This window comes from Temnothorax nylanderi, unplaced genomic scaffold, assembly GCF_030848795.1.
Source record: "Temnothorax nylanderi isolate EJ_2023f unplaced genomic scaffold, tnyl_v1.0 TNYL_tig1006_pilon, whole genome shotgun sequence".
Classification (NCBI taxonomy): Eukaryota; Metazoa; Arthropoda; class Insecta; order Hymenoptera; family Formicidae; genus Temnothorax; species Temnothorax nylanderi.
Window position 1 is genome coordinate 25,111 of NW_027250068.1, and position 17,943 is coordinate 43,053.

General features: G+C 35.2%; 2 protein-coding genes and 1 pseudogene across 2 annotated transcripts; all 3 read right to left on the reverse strand.

The window, feature by feature from the left end:
• Position 1: 1 nt before the first annotated feature.
• On the reverse strand, positions 2–2,971 carry LOC139786315 (uncharacterized; annotated as a pseudogene).
• Positions 2,972–3,082: 111 nt separating this feature from the next.
• LOC139786312 (uncharacterized) lies at positions 3,083–17,271 on the reverse strand. The gene has a single exon (XM_071725480.1). The coding sequence runs from the start codon at positions 15,466–15,468 to the stop codon at positions 12,583–12,585; it is 2,886 nt and encodes a 961-aa protein (XP_071581581.1). The 5' UTR covers positions 15,469–17,271; the 3' UTR covers positions 3,083–12,582.
• On the reverse strand, positions 5,563–6,312 carry LOC139786311 (uncharacterized). The gene has a single exon (XM_071725478.1). It carries the CDS (start codon positions 6,310–6,312, stop codon positions 5,563–5,565), a length of 750 nt encoding a protein of 249 aa, XP_071581579.1.
• Positions 17,272–17,943: the final 672 nt, after the last annotated feature.

A 17,943-nucleotide genomic window follows, 5' to 3' on the forward strand; every position in this document is an offset into this window, starting at 1 on the left:
AAAATAATAAAGCTTTATAAAATAAAAATTATAAAAAAATAAAGAACACTTTTTTTGCAGTACTGCATTACGATAGAAAAAAAACGGACCAGAACTTCTTACAAATGTAGGTAAAGTATAAAACTATCTAGCGTAGACTAAATTGCAACAAGCCTTCGCACCAACTTCCTTATCCCAACCAACAGACAATGATTTGTAAAAGTTTAACGTTTTTTGAATGAATATTTATTTGAATATTTGTTTAAAAAATATTATTTGTTGGTTGGGATTGCGCTTCCACTTTGTCTTTAGGCCTGTTCATTTTTGCTACACTTTTGAACTAGTGCAATAAATTAGAATGAAAGAAAATATATTTGTTTCATTCTAACTTATTGCATTAGTTCAGAAGTGCAGCGAAAACAAACAGGCCTTTTATTTAATACAAATACTTAAAAAATAATCTTTCGAAAAAATGTGCCTTAATGCGGCTATTAATAATACAATCTGAAAACTAAAAATTAACTTTTTCTATAATTTAACACGTTTTGTGTTATAAAATAATAATTAATAAATGAAAAAATTTGTTTACAGTCAACTACTATGTTAAATACTTTTCCAGGTTTTTGAGTTTTCGCCGCGTAGAGTTGCTTGATTGCCGTCTTGCAAACATTGCTCATTGTTTGCTTTTTATCAGGATTGGCTCTCTAATACTGAAAAACTATATAGTTTTTGTTATACTAGCATCAGAGAGCCTGCCCTGATAAAGCAAAGTACAATGTTTGCAAAACGTCGACGATTAAGCAACTTTATGCACGATGATAACCTGGAAACCTGGAAAAGATTAAATAAGAAAACCACAGAAGCCTTTAACTTTTAAATGTTATTCTATATACTAATCGCTTTCTTTCTTGTTGAACAATTCCCTCAAAAGTTGTAGTTTCTCCTGGTGTCTCCTTTCCTTTGCCTCCTCCTTTTGTTTAAATAATTCAAATTTTCTTTCTTCATTGCTCAATTTATGATTTCTTTGTGGAGGAGAATCTTTGACATTTTCCTTGTCGTCAATAATATTTGAGTCCTGATTTGAGTCTGAGATGATTTCGAGTAGAGGCCTTTTTGGGTATTTCACAGACTTTGCACTTTGAAGTACTTCTGGCTCGATGCTATCATCAGCCTGACTAATTTCTCTTAACTCTTCTTCAAACGGTACTTCTTCTCGTGAACTGCCTAATTTACGGTTATTTTCTATCGCTTTTTTTTTCGTTTCAGAACCGTTTTATAACGATTTTCGACTTGTAGTGGTGTTTTCGAGATATTCAAATTTTCATGCAATTCTTTTGAAATCTCTGCCCACATTGTCTTCTTCGTTTTAAATTTTTTCATTGGGCCTATTTGAGAAAGGTATATTTTATATTTATCTAGGATAAATACAGTTGCTGAATCAGTCCATGAATCTGAAAATAGTTGCACATATTATTTGAGAAATACAAAACATGAATGTCAAAGGAATAAGATAATGTAAAGTGTAAAAAAGCCTATGTTTGTATTGACGTATGGGAACAAGTGTCGCAAAAAATCGGAAAAAGCAAATCTGTAAAATTGTGTGTTGAGTGTAACCGGATGGATACTACATTTGTGATTTCCATTTCTTTCTCGTATTAACCCAGGAAAGTGATGACTATAGTACACACCACCATGTATACTACATATATATGTGTATTGAAATATATTTACCTATTGACTTCTGACTATTACTGTCTTCGGATAGTGCTGAACTGAAGTCAAACTCATTTTCTTTGTCGGTGCACTGTTTATCTCGACGATTCTGACTCTCATTAATGTTCACGTTGTATATTAATATTTCTCTAAATAAAAAAATGCATATCATTGTAAAGGTATATACAAAAAGTATGGACATTTTATAGTCATTCTATTAAGTTATTCTTGGCATAAAACAAACAAGTACGAGCGAAAATCTATTTTCAATAACATTACCTATCTCCTTGCAGCCGATATATTTCCCTTAGTAAGTTCTCTTCGCCGCCATCGGTTATTGTATACAATCCATTTTGGATTAACAGTTTCACGTACTGGATAGTATATGAATCATCATCTGAAATAAGTTAATAGAGACATCGTTCAATAATGTATTAATTATCATACGGTGTAACAATATAAAGAACTATTTTTAGCTGCTTTTCTTTTACGAAGCAAAAACTGACACGAATTGACACACTTGAACACAGTGTATTATTTTGATGTCTGATGTGTTTGAACAGACATATAAATATGTTTTACGTATGTTGTATGTGCTTTATAAAAGAAAAGCAGTCTTTATAACAAATTTTTTCCATAGTTAGGTTATGAGATTGGCAGAATCGGTAGAATGTATACTTACTCTGTAATTTTTCATATAATTCTTCTTCACCATCTTCAAGTGTTAATTCTAAATTATTCGTGTTTATTTTTAATTTTATTGAATATAAAGCTCTTGAAGTATTCATTTTGAAAGTAAACTTTTATGTTTTGTCGAGGCAGGTTAAGCAAGTTAAGGAGCCGAAAAAATGCGCACTCATGTTACGCACTCACCAAGCCGCGAGTGTTTCAGTGGGCATGCAAGAATTAAACTTGCACTAGCGGTACACTCGAGCAGTACCGTCCCGCTCTCTATGAGTTCGCAGTGCGCACTCAGTTCTGCCCAATGAAAAACGCTATTATACAAGACAAACGTTGCGAGGGTGGTTGCGGACCGCTCGAGATCGCGAGTTGGATGTCTACGGTTACGCGACTCGGTTAACCCGCGGTGTCTTCGGTACTCACCCGCGGTATTAATCAAGCCTCTGACAGCGAGCGCAATTTCACGGATCGCGGAGAAGGTTTCTCGTTGAGAAACGCGCTTCGCAACGCGGATGCCTCCGCGCTCACGCTCGACGAGCGCGCAAATCGCGCGATTTCCGTGCGTTTTCCAATCAACGATCGCCTCGCCGCCGACGATCTAATTAAAGCTCGCACGCGAAATTCCGCGCGTTCCATGTGTAATCGGTTTGCGCGCACCGCGCGGCACCGCTTAATTCTAAGCGGTCTCTTCATCGTGAGAGAATCAGAATCAGAATCAGAATCGTCATTTATTAGACGCTCTGGGACTACGTCCCCTAAAGCGTCGAAACTGAATTACAAAAATAGTAACAAATTAAGGATATAAAACATTCATACATTAAACGCAGCTACAAAAGAAAAATATAAGAATAAAGAGAAAAGAAAATAAAGATAATATATATAAATGAGACAAGTTTCTACACCCACACGGAACATATAACCTCCATTAGACGTCCACACAACCTCTATAGCTTCATGCGACCTCTATCTCCACGGTGAACATCAGACATATATATATCTCTAATAGAGATCCATACTCCATCATAGATATCTTCTACAAATCCATAATGGACATCCATTAGACGTCTATTATGGATGTATGATAGATTTATATACATAATGTTTCTAACAGATCAATATTTAAGTTTTATAAGTAAATTTATATTTTTAGATAATTTAAAATGATTGAGTTTTATACAATTTTTGGAAGTATTACGTTATATAGATTAACCGTAGACGTTTAATGGAGCTCTGGTGGATATCTAATAGACGTTAACTAGACGTTAAATAAAGCTTTGGTGGATATCTAATAGACGTTAACGACACGACGCGGCTACCACGCGCCAGTACTTTCTCATAATAAAAAAACATCACGCGCTAGTATAAGAGACGAGCCTGTGAGAGGTCTGACTGCGATAATTTTTTGCTGCAGATCATCTGAAGTGATACCTCTGGTATCACATAGCACGGGTCTGCGAAGCAATTTTTGATAATTTGTTGGATACAATTTATAAATAATTATCTAATTTGTTGTAAGCTTTATAAACAAGGTGTATATCCATAAAGAATCTATAAAACGTTTAGTTAACATATTTTAATTATTCATCGAAGCTCCATGAAACATCTATGGTTGATCTATATGACTTCTAAAATACATCTATCAATACGTCTAATGATGGAGGTCGAATAAAGGTGTGAAATGCGGAACTATGGATGTCTAGTAGACGTCCATAGGAAGTTACATGGATGTTTTTAATCTCCATGATGGACGTCTAGTAGACGTTTATTAGAGCTTTTTGTTCTGTGTGGGCAGTATCTTAGCGCTTACAAACAATTACACGGAAGTTTCAAAAGATACTTTGTAACAAGTAAATGAACATTTTATTGTCATTTTATGCACACGCATTTTATATCACGAAATAATAAAGCGCGAAAATTCTCACGCGATTCGCAGATAATTGTCTTTGATAAATTTTACGATCTCTTTTATGTGACAATTGTGCGCGAGCGCGGTAGAGATCTCGGAGCAGAGGCGAGAAAAGAGATTAGGCGTGATTATCGTCGATAAACTTATGTCTGTATTTAAACGTCTATATTATGTACAATAATTACAGTATTTACAGTCTCTATACCGCGAGCCACGGACAGATAGTCTTACGACCGACGAAAGCAAGTACACGAAAACCGCGAGCCACGGAAATGCGAGTGACTTTATTTTCTAGACGTACGTTCGCCGAAATACTTAGGTCGAATGCGGGCTCGCGCGCGGAGGTCCGGGGTTTTATTCCTACGACTGTCGAATTTTCGCGAACCTTCATTCCGGACTCCCGGTAACGAGCCGAAAATCCAGCCGAGCCAATCAGCTATCGACACTCCGACAAATTCGTATTTAACGAATGTCACTGATCTCGAGGCCGGCAGCTGATCAGCTGTTTTGAAACACCGCTCGCTCGCTTTGTCCCGGGCGTATGCCTCGCGCACCGAGTTCCCGAGACAAAGGAGCGAGGCGGGATAGGCAAAAACTGAGCGCTTTGTTTTTCTGCCCTTCTAGTTTACCAGGAAATATACTGATATTTCCGCGAACGGATCTATTCTTAAACTGAATTTAGACAACTGGCAAACTAGGAAGGCAGAATTTGACAGAGATAATTTAAGTTAATGATTACCTTAATTCGCAGTATTAATTGACCGACGGTTTTAGGTTCGATCGCGAACATTCCGCCCGCCTCGTATGGTGCAACTTACGATTAATTTTCGCGGACGCGTATGCGCTTTAAAGGCGGATGTCAACTCGTCGGCGAAAGATTAACTTGCGTCGCGTTACCGCAGCGGCGAGCCACGAATTCGCAGAACAGGAAATGTTTCGCTTGAAGCTAGGCTTTCAACGCGACATAAAATTCGCTGACGGTTGTACGCGGGAGATATACGCGGCTTTATTTCTTCTACGCGATATACATCAACCACGGCAAATCGAGAAAGATTTCACGATTATTCCTCACTCCCCGGTGCGTCGCAGTCCGGGAGGAGGACGAGCTTGCTCACGGACCGGGTGAGCGTCGATGCCGCCGTCCGAACCTTGACGACTCGGATCTGGCCGTCGTCTCTCGGGAATAGCTCCTCGATCCGAGCGAGGGGCCATTTGGTCGGAGGCGTCGTCTCGCTCCTCACGAGGCACAAGCGGCCCGCCCGCACCTCCACATCGGCCTTGAACTACTTCGGCCGGTGAGCCAGCGTCTGCAGATATTCCTGGGACCACTGCGCCCAGAAGTGGTCCCGCATCTGCTGGACCTGTTGCCAACGAGACAAGCGAGCCGTCTTTTCCTCCGTCAGCGACGGTTCCGGCACGGCGCTGAGAGCCGAGCCTACGAGGAAGTGGCCAGGAGTGAGTGGACAGAGATCCTCCGGATCGTCCGTCAGGGCCTGCAGCGGACGGGAATTTAGGCACGCCTCGACCTGAGACAATAGCGTGGCCATCTCCTCGTAGGTGAGCGTCGCTTCGCCAATCACTCGCCGCAGGTGATGCTTGGTCGACTTGACGGCCGCCTCCCAGATACCGCCAAAGTTAGGCGCCGCGGGGGGATTGAAGCGCCATGAGATCCTCTCCTCGGCGACGCGCTCGGCGATGCGTCGGCCCTCCTGGCTGCCTGCAGAGAACAGATCGCGCAATTGAGCGTCGGCACCGACAAAATTAGTGCCGCAGTCGCTGTACAGCGTTTGGCACAGGCCTCGGCGAGAAACGAATCGGCGCAGCGCAGCCAGGAAGGCGTCGGCGGTGTAGTCCGAGGCCACGTCAAGGTGTACAGCTCTGGAACATAGAGAGACAAACACGACAATAAATGCTTTGGAGGCCCGTTGGCCTCGTCCTTTAGAGGTCCTCAGCCACACTGGTCCGGCGTAGTCGACTCCCGTGTTCAGGAATGGCCGAGCGGGAGTTACCCTCGGGCCAGGGAGGCTTCCCATGAGAGGCTGCGGGGAGGCCGCCCGCCATCGCAGGCACGTCACGCAACGCCGAATACAACCTTACACGGTGTTAAGAAATATGCACCCATCAGCTTGTGTCAATGATATTAAAACAGATTTTGAAGCCCAAAATCACAAAGTCATAAATATATCAAATAGATTGAATCCCAGAACAAAGAATCCCTTGCCACTCTTCTTCGTAGAATTACAACAAAAGGAAAACAACAAAGATATCTACAAAGTCAAAAAACTTTTAAATACAATCGTTACCTTCGAACAGCCGTATAAAAAAAGAGACATTGCTCAATGTACAAGATGTCAAGCCTACGGTCATACAAAAAGTATTGTTTCAGGGGCCCAAAATTTCGTAAAATGCGCCGAAAAACATCTTACCACAGACTGCTCTATAAAACAAAAATTCAAAGAAGTTAAATTTTCTTTGAAATTGCTCTCCATTCCTTTCTTCGATTATTGAATTGTTCTACTGTTACAATTTACTATTATATTTCGTAAATAAATACAATTTAAGGAAAGTACAATTTCGACCTATATTGTAATTAAAGAGACCAATTATGTACATATTTTTATAGAATTATAAAATTCTTTTAATAGATACGATGATATTCAAGATAAATCCATTTTGCGAGATGGCATTCCCGTTACTCATTCCGTTTATGGGCTTTCCGGCACAATAAGCGCCAGCAATTATGTACAACTTATTGCTTTTGAAAAAGCTGTTGACTTAAATCCCGCATAGTTCTGCAAGCAAGAGATCGCGATTTGTAAGAGAGATTTATTCACACGAGAATAATGACTTACGAAGAGTGTGAGCGATACTGAAATAACAATACCGAGAGACGTCAGTATTCATTCTAATTCTATTATAATACCGATACTGGTATTATAATACCGATACTGCACATGGTGGCCCAGGCCGGCAAAGGCGCCCAAACAAGAAGACCACCGACGTAACATCAACCATAAATAAGCTTACCATGGCGGAAGCTATTGCGAAAAGTTTTATCTTTTTCCTAGCTGGCTTCGAAACCTCCGCGGCGACGGTAACGTTCGCTTTATACGAATTAGCTCAGTATCAAGATATACAAGAGAAAGTTCACAAGGAAATCGACGAAACGTTGACAAAACATGGTGGTGTGACTTATAACGCTGTGAACGAAATATGCCTTATATAACCAAAGTAATAAATGAGACTCTGAGGAAATATCCACCTCTTCCAACGTTGAATCGCATTTGTACCAAAGATATTAATTTACAAAGAATGGTTTAAAAAACATATATATTCCAAAAAGTCTATGATCTTTATACTTTATATGTAGGCATCATGCAAAAATATACCTATTTGCATAATGCCATAATTATTAAAGCTCGAATAAAACATCACGAAAATGCAAAATATATCAAAGACTACCTGCAAGCTACCAGCATTACAATAGAGGATTGGACAGGACCAATTACTCTTGCAGCTGTATATATATAGTCCCCCCAAACACTCAATTAAGCAAGAACAATATTCGGAATTTTTTAATACTCTGGGTAATCGATTCATTGCTGGAGGAGACTACAACGCCAAACACCCGTGGTAGGGGTCAAGACAACACACACCCTCCCAGAAAGGTCGCCAGCTATATCTGACAATGATGGAAAACAATCTGCACCCAATTACCACGGGGGAACCAACGTATTAGCCCGCTGACCGGAGGAAATCACCGAACGTTATCGACTTCTGTGTAGTAAAAGGTATTTCAAAATTAAATTTTAGAGCGGAATCTTATCTCGATTTAACATCTCGGACCACTCTCCTATAATAATCACCCTCAATGGATCTGCAATGAAAAAAGAGAAACCTCTGGCTTTATATAACGCTAAAACGAACTGGAACCTGTTCAGAGAGCATATAAACGATGAAATAACCTGTAAAATTCCTTTCAAAACATATGAGGATATAGATAAGGCAGTTGACAAACTTACTAATACGATTCAAAATGCACACTGAGATTCGACTCCTATTAGCCAAGATACTGAAAGAGTAATAAGTTGCTCAACAGCCATAAAGGATAAATTAGCTGCAGAGAAAAGAAGAATCAGAAAAGAATGGCAAAAAACCAGGTCAACACATTAAAAATTATAAACCATTATTTTGAAAAAAGTACAAATATTGATGCATCCATGTAAAAAGATAGAATTGTAAATTAATGATTTTTCGAGTTATCTGATTATTTTCATTATTCCGTGTATAAATATATTAGTTTAAACGCAGTTCAAACGCAGACGGTAGATGAACATTTCGAATTACTCCTAGAAGACAACAGTGTGATCAATCCAGATCAGACCGATGTTAACATCCAATGATCTCCCAGATTGGTACAATAAAAATGTATATAAAGGGTAAGTACCTACGTTGATTTAATTTTGCAAGACGAAATTAAACAAGGTGATAAAACAACTAAAGTAACTTATAAACAACGAACAGGACAAATTAATCGAAGAGTTTCTTATCAATCTAACCCCCACAGAAACTACAGACTACTCGTTGTGGAAACTTACCAGAAAGATCAAAAGAACTCCCTAACAAACAATTCCACCCATAAAACAAGAAAACGACGAATGGACAAGAACCAATAAGAACAAAACTAGAGTATTAGCAGACCATCTGAAAACAGTCTTCGAATCAGTTGCAAACGCGTTTCCTAAAGAGCGAGAAAGAGAAGAAACAATCATGAAATACCAAGCAACGCCTTGAGTTCTCATTTCTCCACGGAAACGGGAATGGTCGCAGTTCAAACGCAGACGGTAGATGAACATTACAAATTACTCCTAGAAGATAACAGTGTGATCGATTCAGACCGATGTAACATCCAATGATCTCCCAGATTGGTTTAATAAAAATATATATAAAGGGTAAGTATCTACGTTGATTTAATTTTGCAAGACGAAATTAAACAAGGTGATAAAACAACTAAAGAAACTTATAAACAACGAACAGGATAAATCAATCGAAGAGTTTTTTATCAATCTAACCTCCACAGAACTACTCGTTGTGGAAACTTACCAGAAAGATCAAAAGAACTCCCTAACAAACAATTCCACCCATAAAACAAGAAAACGACGAATGGACAAGAACCAATAAGGACAAAACTAGAGTATTAGCAGATATCTGAAAACAGTCTTCGAATCAGTTGCAAGCGCGTTTCCTAAAGAGCGAGAAAGAGAAGAAACAATCATGAAATACCTAGCAACGCCTTGAGTTCTCATTTCTCCACGGAAACGGGAATGGTCGCAGTTCAAACGCAGACGGTAGATGAACATTACAAATTACTCCTAGAAGATAACAGTGTGATCGATTCAGACCGATGTAACATCCAATGATCTCCCAGATTGGTTTAATAAAAATATATATAAAGGGTAAGTATCTACGTTGATTTAATTTTGCAAGACGAAATTAAACAAGGTGATAAAACAACTAAAGGAACTTATAAACAACAAACAGGACAAATCAATCGAAGAGTTTCTTATCAATCTAACCTCCACAGAACTACTCGTTGTGGAAACTTACCAGAAAGATCAAAAGAACTCCCTAACAAACAATTCCACCCATAAAACAAGAAAACGACGAATGGACAAGAACCAATAAGGACAAAACTAGAGTATTAGCAGACCATCTGAAAACAGTCTTCGAATCAGTTGCAAGCGCGTTTCCTAAAGAGCGAGAAAGAGAAGAAACAATCATGAAATACCTAGCAACGCCTTGAGTTCTCATTTCTCCACGGAAACGGGAATGGTCGCAGTTCAAACGCAGACGGTAGATGAACATTACAAATTACTCCTAGAAGATAACAGTGTGATCGATTCAGACCGATGTAACATCCAATGATCTCCCAGATTGGTATAATGAAAAAATATATAAAGTATCTACGTTAATTTAATTCTGCAAGACGAAATTAAACAAGATGATAAAACAACTAAAGAAACTTATAAACAACGAACAGGACAAATCAACGGTAGAGCAGATTATAGTCCTAACTTTATTAGTTATTCTTTTTTATCTACAGATTTAACTTGTGTCGCAAAAACGCAAAGGAGACTACTGAATTATGTCAGAAGCTCAAAAAACTGTATGCAACTTATTTAAGTAAAGTTTCATCTGAATTTGATGAAATAGCAGCATACGCATTAGATGCTTTTTGGTACATTGATATCACGGCGGATAAAGATTCTTTTATGTCATTCACTTATAAATTACATGATCTCCCATGTAAGTATTCAATTTTTGTTTTAATTACAAATTGTTAGGATATATCGATGTAACTCGGCACATTCAGTGTCCTCTCTCGGGTACACACATGTATTAGACATTATTCCGTGTATAAATATATTAGTTCAAACGCAGTTCAAACGCAGACGGTAGATGAACATTTCAAATTACTCCTAGAAGATAACAGTGTGATCAATCCAGATCAGACCGATGTTAACATCCAATGATCTTCCAGATTGGTACAATAAAAATATATATAAAGGGTAAGTATCTACGTTGATTCAATTTTGCAAGACGAAATTAAACAAGGTGATAAAACAACTAAAAAAACTTATAAACAACGAACAGGACAAATTAATCGAAGAGTTTCTTATCAATCTAACCCCCACAGAAACTACAGACTACTCGTTGTGGAAACTTACCAGAAAGATCAAAAGAACTCCCTAACAAACAATTCCACCCATAAAACAAGAAAACGACGAATGGACAAGAACCAATAAGGACAAAACTAGAGTATTAGCAGACCATCTGAAAACAGTCTTCGAATCTTTTCTTATGGTTTTGAAGTGTGCAAGTAGAAACCTTCGCTCACAAAGCTCCTCTATGAGGAAGCTTGTATTTTATTTGATGTATAATTATTAGTATTTATTTGTTTTGGCTTCCTCATAGAGGAAGCTTTGTGAGCGAAGGTTTCTACTTGCACACTTCAAAACCATAAGAAAGCAATGTGCAGGTTTCTACTTGCACACTTAAAACAAGTTTCTACTTGCACACTTTAAAACAATGTGCAAGTTTCTACTTGCACACTTAAAAACTATGAGGAAGCAATGTGCAAGTTTCTACTTGCACACTTTTTTATTGTCCTAAAACATCATTTTTTGAAGTCTCAATTATTGAGACTTGAGATGTTCTAACTGTCCCCCTTAAAAACAGATGAATAGTGAGTAAACTAAAGTTTAAAGTTAACCGACGTTTATAAAATCACGACAATAGATTTCCTCGTCACCCATGAGGTACTATTGTTGACGCGTTTTTTTTTTTAAGTGGTTTCCCCTGTAGGCCTAGTCCACTAAAAAATAATATTAGGATATAATCGAATTTTTATGATTATAACTATAACAGAGAAGAATACCCAGTAATTTAGTATATGTTTACTTAATTTGCACGATTCCTTATATGTGCAGATTGTAAAACATACTAGTGCTTTTCGTTTTGTAAAATAATAAATTTCCGTGTTAATTTTATCTATTTAATTAGCAACGTATTTTTTATTATGATAAGATTTACTTCGTTAAGCGTATAATGCAGGTTGTTGAACGGTGCATATTTTTGTTGATTTCTGTTCGTTATTTAAACTGATTATAATAGATACATTTTATTGTATACTGCGTTTAACGCAGAATGCATTTTCATAATAATTACTGCACCTAGCGCAGAATGCATTTTCATAATTTTACTGCGCTCCGCGCAGAATGCATTTTCACAATTTTACTGCGCTCTGCGCAGAATGCATTTTTATAATAATCACTGCGCTCCGCGCAGAATGCATTTTGATAATACTACTGCGCTCTGCGCAGAATGCATTTTTACAGTAATTACTGCGCTTTGCGCAGAATGCATTTTAACTTTATTCATTTCTTTGTGCGACAAATTTTTTGGGTTTTTTTTCTAAATTTATTTACCATGATTTCAATGTTATTTCAATGTTTTTAATTTTTTATGTAGATCTAGATATTTATTTCTCCGTTTTTTTTTTTATTATTGTTTGTCTCTTTACTTCAATTATATATTTTGAATTACGGATTGGTATTTTTTTTTCGTTTTGGGTGTAATATAATTCCGATATTATTTAATTTTTAGACTTTATTTTCTGTCCTGTAGACATTATTGTGGCTAATTATTTTTTATTGTTAATTTCAATGGTATTTACAGTGTAAATATGCAGTGCAGTGTAAATATGCAATATAAATATTGTCATTATGTAATTGTTGTTGTTTTTATTCTTCCGGGAAGGGTAATAATATTTTCTCTTTTATGATTCTCAGACAATGTCTACGCATTTTTGGCATATCTGTTGAATATTTTTTATTTGAAGGATTTTCTCCCAATGCTATTGATACTGCAAATGCTGCTGCAAATATTCCACATGATGCAAGATCTGGCTGCTTGGTTACTTTTTCAAATATTATATTATTTTGTTCCAGATTAGGGTATCGTTTTTCAATGTATTTTTGTTCAAATAATGTTAGATCGTAATAAGAATGAGTATCAAAATACAAACTATCATATATATGAAGCATTAAACCATCATAGTAAATACAGTGCCAGTGGTTACCGCAATGCTCACCTCCGACAATCTGAACATCGGAAATAAAGATCGGTTCAATCCAATGTAAATTCATTATGAAAAGAACATCAACACGAGAAAATGTAGTATATCTTTCTATTATCATCATAATTTCATTTAAAGGTCGATTATCTAACCACGAATTTTCTTTTAACACGTTCTCTTCAATTGTTTGTGGCAATGGATAAATAAGATTATCTATGTTAAAATCATTATTTTCAATTTTATCATTTAATATTATACATTTTATTGGTACATTCTTATTTTTTTCACTAGTATGTGAAGACTTAATGTTGATTGACAGTTTTTCTGAATTATATTTATTACCCTTATTAGAAAGAAAATTTTCTTCAAATAAAGTCTTCACACTTGCTATTGGTATCTCACTTTGCTCGTTTAATCCAATAAAAATAGGTTTATGGTCTGAGAAAAAAGTTTCATATACTCCAGCAGTGTAATTAAATATTCGATCAGATATAAATATTACATCGCTTTGCGTATTAAAATTTGTAGTTGAAACGTGCGTTGAAAGAGCACGTTTAAAATTTAATTTTTCTAAATGTTTTTCCAAGAATCCTCCATCATTATACGAATCGTAGTTAAAATCACCTATTACAATCTTTTCATTGCCTAATGATTTTCTCAAAATATTACTTAATTCATAGGTAAATGCTGTATTAGTTACTGATGGTGACTTATAACCTGTAATGACTTGTACTTTATTTACAGTTAGAAGTATTAAGTCAATATGTCGATGTTGTCCATTTATTGTTTCATCTTTTTGTATATGTCCATTAATATTTCCGTTCAGTTCTTTTCTTATAAAACATATTATTCCTCTTGTTGATCGTTTGTCATAATTATCTGAACGAAAAATAATATTAAATCCTTCTAATGTAAAATTATCTTTTGCTATTGTTTGTGTTTCTGAAAAAATTAAGAGGTCGGCTTGTTTATACCATTTATCACAATTTATATTGGTAATATTTTTATTCAAAGATCGTACGTTCTGGTATATAATTTTTATTATATTTCCTTTTATAACTTTTGAATACGCTAATTCAAGAATTTTCTCTTGTTTAAGTCTTTTTATTTCTAATTCCAAAGAATTTTCTGGAAATGGTTTTTTTGGAGGTATAAAACGACCCAAAATGTATAAATTTGATATTTTAGTTACTCTACTTAGTGCTACGTACAACATTGATCTCGTCATACGATAATTATTTCTCAGATCAATGCATACTTTCTCATAAGTTTGGCCTTGGCTTTTATGAATTGTTAAAGCTTCAGCAGGCGTAATTGGAAACTGTTCTCTTATAATTTGGTACCCCATTCTATCATTAACATTCAATATGACAGAAATTCGTGATAAAGGAACTAAACACATTTCCATACAATTTTCACTCATATACTTTACGTATGGTCGTCTTTGCTCAACACCAACCTTATCATTTTGAAAATCTAGCCATATTTTAACTGGTTCTACGGTACCTGGTTTAAATGTTATATACTTCAAAATTCCACAGGCTCCATTAACTAGGCCATCTGCAACATCTACATTATTGGTTATCATATAGTTGATTCCAATTTTTAATGTGATTTTAAAATCTAAACCACTGCATTCTGTTCTTTTTTTATTTTTTAATGATGTTAGCAGTTTATTTCTCGTTTTACTATTTACTTTTCCTAAAATTGAGTCTATTGCTTTAAATTCATAAGCAATTCCATCTTTTAAATCTATCTTCAATTTATTATAAATATCCACCGAACGATTGTCAGCATATAACCTTACGGCGTCTATAGGGATGTCATCTTCTGTCGTTTCTCTTGATCTTATTAGATCAATATTATTTTCAGACATTGTTCCTCTCGCAAGATTGTTAAGTGCTTCAATAAAATTTTTATCTTCTTTTTGTCTCATTATTTCCGTTAATTCAAATAATTCAAATTCGCTCCATAATACATTTTCTGAAAAAACGCTTAACATGCATGATTTAGGTGGGAGATATATCGAAGTATCCATAACCGGTGGTAATTGATAAAGATCTCCTACCATCAAAACAGAAACCCCACCAAAGCTTCTGTCTCGACCCATTATTTGTCTTAATCGTGTATCAATTCGACTAAACATCGTACTACCCACCATCGATATTTCGTCTATAATTAATAATTTTAATCCAAATAAATTTTCTCGTATAGTATTAGCCACATCTTCTGACAAGTCTGGCATTTGTCCTCCGTATTGTGTTACTGGCAAAGCAAAAGCTGTGTGTAACGTTGTTCCACCTATTAAAAATGCTGCTTTGCCAGAGGGTGCACATAATAATATTTTCACTTTATTATTATTTTCACCAGGCATATCATCAAAGTAATTCAGCAATACTTGATAAATCGCATTAATCACCGTGCTTTTTCCCACACCAGCAGATCCGCTTAAAAATAGTCTAATTGGTAACTTTCCATTCTTGAAACAACATAAAACATGCATTATAATTTCTCGTTGTTTATCATTTAATTTGCGAAGTATATTCATCATTTCTTCTTTTGTAACTTTAGATGGACTACTTATTTTCCTTTTATTTTTATTTAAACCATCTGCAATACCAGTTTGAGTAAATATATCTACCTCTTGCTCCTTTTCTACATTTGTTTTTATAAAAGATTCTACTTCTTCATCTTCAATATCTTGCTGATCTTTTTGTGCTTGATCTAATGCATCGTTAATTTCTGCATCACCTATAACTGAGTATTTCTTTCTATTCTCTTCTATTTTTGAATATTTTCTATATAAATTCGCTCACAATCTTGTGTCTCCACATCGTTTAATTCATTTTTCCATGGAAAAAATAATAAAACCTGTTCCCTAAAATAATTATATCGATCTTGTTGCAATTTATATCGATTAAATCTAATAATTTTCAAGTTATTTCGTTGTTTAATTTCACTCTCTTCACTATATTCGTCATCGCTATCACGTTTATTTGTATAAATTTTTTGTTCGAAATTCGCCGCAAAATCAGCAAGACAAACATCTGGATATTTAGAATAATTCCGATTCTCGTACTTTTCGATAATATTTTTGTAATATATATCTGTTGAATCCTCGCTAATTTTTTCTAAATGTTTTTTGTTTTTCAACATTCGTACACGCTCTTTTTGCGGAGAAGTGTTAATATAAATAACAGCTCTACTACACAATGAAAGTGGTAGACCGAGAACGTGATAAACTGCTTCTTGTGCAGACATAGTATTACCGTTTATAAAAATGTTAGCAATTTTTCTAAACTTCCATCTAATATCTAAATTTCCATTTTCCAAATCTTTTGATGCTTCTCTTAATAATCGTGATAGGCCTGCATCGACTTTTGTAACATAATTGATCATATACGAAGCACAACTATAGGGATCCAAAACAAATTGTACATCTATATTTGATTCAAGAAGTGTCAATATCACTTTGTTGTACGCATTAATGGCAACTTCGTTGCTTTGTCTTTTTAAGAAAATCTTAGTTCTTGATAAAGTGCTTCTGATTGCCTGAATGTAATCTCTTTCGGTCATTTCTAAACGTTCTAACATTTCCTCGAAAGAGATTAGTATATTTTTTTCAAAAAATTTTTGCATCATCTCTTTAATTTTTTTTACATTTGATTTATAATTTTTAGTCTTCTCCTTTTCTTCTAAGGGTTTAAGAATCAACGTATTTTTCATAACAAACATCGGAAAGTTAAACCTACACAAATATTTATTTCTTCTACCTTTGTAACATGTCGGCTTATGTCGATGTATCTGCAAACGTATTAATGGATTTTTATCGTCGTAGTGACAAGTTATAATTTTATTAATCCACTTTATTAACTTTTCATTTTCGTCATCATTTTCTTCATTATAAATTGGAGCATTTTTGCAATATAAAAGATTATGCGTATGAACTGATCCTCTAGCTTGGAATTCTCTCCTCTGAAAGTAATCCACAACGTAATTTTCTCCAAATGGACCATGTTCATTTTGCAATATTGTCATAATCTGATTAAATCTTTCTTCTATATATCGTACACACGTTACCGGATCTTCTCTAATCAACTTAGTTTTCTCTGCCATATCCAAATTTATAGCATCATGAATGCTGATGTTTTTATTTTCTTGTAATTTATATAAAATTTTTAATAAAGCAGGATTTTTGTGTTCACATGCAGAAAAAGTAATAAACAATGTTGGAACTCCACATTGTCTAATCATTCCAAGTAAATGCTTCTTCTTGCTTTCCCAATATGATGGTGACGACCTCACTTGTCTCAAAAATCTATATCCATCGTCATGACGGATAGAATCATTTAAAAAATTTGATCTTTAATTTTTTTAGCAGTTAAGTTTTCATTTCTTTTAACTCTCCTTAAGCAAATATTTAAATTTGACATTACTGATCTTTCCAATTTTTGTTTAGCCATAAATAAAATCCTTGTAGGCTGACACGATCTTCTATCTCTATGTCTGGCTTCAAATTTAATTCTTTCAGAGTATGACAATTTTTTTTTTAATCCAGAATTTCTCCTCCATAAATTTTTGGAAAGCATAATTCATCAATATTTTCCGTTAAATGCCAAGGTACTGGAAATTTGTTTTGTCCCGGTGCTATAATTACTATATTTTCAGATATTTCTTTATTCCTATCTATAATTAGAACTTCATCAATTGGTTCGAAAGAAACCGATTCTTCAGAATCTGAATTATCGTTGTGTTCTTCTAAATTTAATCGATTTATTGTATTCGTGCAGCTATTGCACTTGTCATTATTATCTACAATAAAATCCAATTCTGCATTAAAATTTTTGTTATATTTTTTAAAGAATTCATCGTCAATTTTTATATTGTTTTTTATATACAAAGGAGTATGTTGTAAATATTCCAAAGCTTCACAAATTTTAGCTGGTTTTATGGTTTCATACATATAATCAGACTTGTGTTCCAGGTTCCTTTTCAGCTTAATTTGTATAGTCGACATTTCGTCAAA